General features: G+C 45.6%; 1 protein-coding gene across 1 annotated transcript; it reads right to left on the reverse strand.

Annotated features, from left to right (window-relative positions):
- Nucleotides 1-274: 274 nt before the first annotated feature.
- Nucleotides 275-969, reverse strand: LOC308527688 (interferon omega-2-like; the record flags this gene model as incomplete). The annotated part of the gene is made up of 1 exon (XM_081103105.1): nucleotides 275-969. Exon 1 carries the CDS (start codon nucleotides 860-862, stop codon nucleotides 275-277), a length of 588 nt encoding a protein of 195 aa, XP_080959231.1. The 5' UTR covers nucleotides 863-969.
- Between the last annotated feature and the right edge of the window lie 2,631 nt (nucleotides 970-3,600).

A 3,600-nucleotide genomic window follows, 5' to 3' on the forward strand; every position in this document is an offset into this window, starting at 1 on the left:
CAGAAATATGATAAGATGCAAGAATAAATAAATAAATAAATAAATAAATAAATAATACATAAATAACAATAAATAACCATTCAGGCAGTAACCTATCAGGGACCGTTGACCCAGGAGCTGAATTTTCTAACATTTTCTCACTTAATACCCTGACAACAGATTTCCTGAGGAAAAGTCAATAAATTCTGTGACTAGAGCAGATGTATGAGCCTTTGCACATGACCCAGGACACACGGGCAAAGGTGAGGCGGCACAGTCATCAGTGAGGATCCTTTCAGGGGGATCCCACGTCTCCATCCTTATTTCTTAGCCTTTCTTGCAAGGCTGTTATTGAGGAGAAGGATCTCATGATTTCCATTCTGACAACCTCCCAGGCGCAGTCACTGTATTTCTTCTCCTTCAGGTAGAGACGGATGCCCTGGAAGTACCTCTTCAAGGCCAGGGTAGGGCCCTGCATGGCCAGGGCAGATCCTTCCTCTCCCATCTCCTCCACCAAACACGTGTCCAGGTCTTCCAGCTGCCGGTGGAGTCCTGAGCGCAGTTGGTCCACGAGGGTCGTGTTCCAGGTGACAGAGGAGTTCTCTGTGGACAAGAGGTTGAAGACCTGCTGGAGCATCTCGTGGAGGACAGCGATGGCCTGGGCCTTCTGGACCTGGGTGCCGTCCACCGTTGCCCGGGGGAATCTGAAGTCCCTTCTGTCCTTCAGACAGAAGAAAGGGGAGATTGTGCTCATTTGGCTCAGAAGCTCTAAGTTCTCCCTGCTGAGCAGGACGTGGTCCTGAGGCAGGTCACAGCCCAGAGCTCCCCCGGGGCCAGCGCTGAACACCACCAGGGCGGTGAGTAGGGAGAGCAGGAGGGCCATGGCGAACGAGGGTGCTGCGGGCCTGGCTGGGCTGGGCGTCTGGAGAACAACCTGGGGCCAAAAGTTGTGCAGTGACCTTCTTTCTAAGCATGGCCCTTAAATAGGGAACACAACGGTTTTCATTTTCTAAACATTTCTTTCCACTTTCCCTTCCTTTTTTGTTTTCTTTTAGGTGGTCTAAGGAGATGTCATCAATCTACAATATTAATTTTCTATTTTAAATTCCCACAAACTTTAGATGTTTCAGTCCACGTGGACACTTGATCAAATGAAAAGGTCTTTGTCCTAAAGTCAGAGTTTAGGTAGGTGTGTAAATACATACATGCACATACATATGTTTTTATTGCATAAATACAGCTCTTCTCTGCTTTAGAAACAGAATTGCGCCGTGACTCTGGGCAACTTGGTGCCCTGCTGACTTTGCACAGGGAGCCAGGCTCCCTCATCCCTGTGGGCTTGTGTATTTTGTCAGGTACTTACCAGACTCATGTGGTAAATAATCTCCTTAGAACCAAGAACTGAGTGTAATTTACTGTCGTGTTCTCTGCAGAGGCCGAGGTGATTAGTGACTGCGTTTGGGGATGTTTGTCTTCTAGAACCCATTCCTGCAGGGCCCTGTGGTTATGCTTCACGGGGGCCACCAGGTCAGGACTCTAGACATTGCCATTTCTTTCTGGCATTTGTAACTGGTTGTTAGTGCTCCTCAGGCTGTGCCAATACCCCCGGCTGAATCCAGGTTCTTTGCTGGTGGCTGTAGGTGTGGAGATTCTCATAACAAGATAGTAATATGTTCCCAGCACCACCCTATTCACGAGGCCGATAGCAGCTCTAGTCACCCTTTGCCTCTGGAGTGACAGTGTCCTCAACCCAGACTCTCTGGGACTCCCCCACGTGAGAACAGGTTCGCCGCATCCTGAGGTCCTTAGAATCCTCCCCAGGCGGAGGGGCTTGTGTCTTGCGGCAAAATAATCATCAGGATCCTTCTGCTGCCCCTGGAAGGTTTGTGTGAAGGACGCTTGTTTTCTGTGGGACCTGCTCCTTTCCTGAGCCAGCACCCAGGTGTCAGTTGGGTCCCAAGCCGTCAGCGCTGACAGCAAATGTTTATTTTATCTAAGTCGATGGGGGAATTAGGTATCCATTTGCAATCACTGATCTTCAGGAGGCCAATAATTTTTATTTGGCAAGTGCAGCTTCTATGATTAAATTCTCTATTTAAATTATTGAACACATTATGCTCAGTATTTGTCAGCTGGGCACACAGATTCCATGACGTCTCTCAAGAGAAACTTGTAGAACAGAAGCTGGTGAACTTCAGCGGTTCATTCAGTCTGTGGGTTTCTCTTGGGCTTCTCTGTTCCCCCCTCTCTGTCTCACGCTCCGGGTGCAGGGCAGTGAGGCTCAGGCGACTAAGTCAGGGAGAAACAGCCTTCTTTCCTTAATTATTCCTGATGCTTCACTTTAAATGTAAATAACAACATCCTCATTACATAGTGTTTTACTGGGCATAGTCTGTGTTGCTCCTCTGACATGATTTTCTACTTCATCCTGAGGTTCATATCAAGGGAACTAAGAAAGACAAAGGGACTTCACTACTTTTCTCTATAATTACCATGACTTGAGACTTTTTCTCATTTCAACTTTCCCAGAAAGCAAAATCGACAGTTGTTTGTGGGCAAAATTAAAACTAATAGAATTCTGAATGTCATAAAAGTGAAAGAAGGGAAGTGGCTTCTGCTGACAAAAGGACAAAGTGTCAGTTGGCAGAATTGACTGCAGCCACACCGGGTCCCTGATACTGTGGCAGAGGGAGGGGGGAAGCCAGCCCTGAGCTACTCCAAGGCAGGGATGGGCTGCCTCTGCCAGAGGCTCAGACAAGAGTACCTTCTGGGTCATTGTCCAGCCATGTTATTTCCTGCTATTTCAGTGATGGCGAACCTTTTGAGCTCAGCGTGTGAGCATTTTGAAAAACCCTAACTTAACTCTGGTGCAGTGTCACATATAGAATTTTTTTTAATATTTGCAACCATAGTAAAACAAAGACTTATATTTTTGATATTTATTTTATATATTTAAATGCCATATAACAAAGAAAAATCAACCAAAAAAATGAGTTCGCGTGTCTACTGGGAGCCGGTCCATCCGTGCTGCTTGACACAGTTGCTGCAGGGAAGGAACATCTGCAGAGCATATGTTTCAAGGGACCTGGCATATATGGCATACTGTTCTTTTTTTTTTTTTTTTTAAATTTTTTAATTAAATCTTTATTGTTCAGATTATTACATTTGTTCCTCTTTTTTCCCCCCATAACTCCCCTCCTCCCAGTTCCCGCCCCACCATCCGCCCTCACTCCCCACCCACTGTCCTCATCCATAGGTGCACGATTTTTGTCCAGTCTCTTCCCGCATCTCCCACACCCCTTTCCCCCCCAAGAATAGTCAGTCCATTCCCTTTCTATGTCCCTGATTCTATTATAATCACCAGTTCATTCTGTTCATCGGATTATTTATTCACTTGATTCTTAGATTCACTTGTTGATAGATGCATATTTGTTGTTCATAATTTGTATCTTTACCTTTTTCTTCCTCTTCCTCTTCTTAAAGGATACCTTTCAGCATTTCATATAATCCTGGTTTGGTGGTGATGAACTCCTTTAGCTTTTCCTTATCTGTGAAGCTCTTTATCTGACCTTCAATTCTGAATGATAGCTTTGCTGGATAAAGTAATCTTGGTTGTAGGTT

Source organism: Myotis nattereri, assembly GCF_964212035.1.
Source record: "Myotis nattereri genome assembly, chromosome: 12".
Classification (NCBI taxonomy): Eukaryota; Metazoa; Chordata; class Mammalia; order Chiroptera; family Vespertilionidae; genus Myotis; species Myotis nattereri.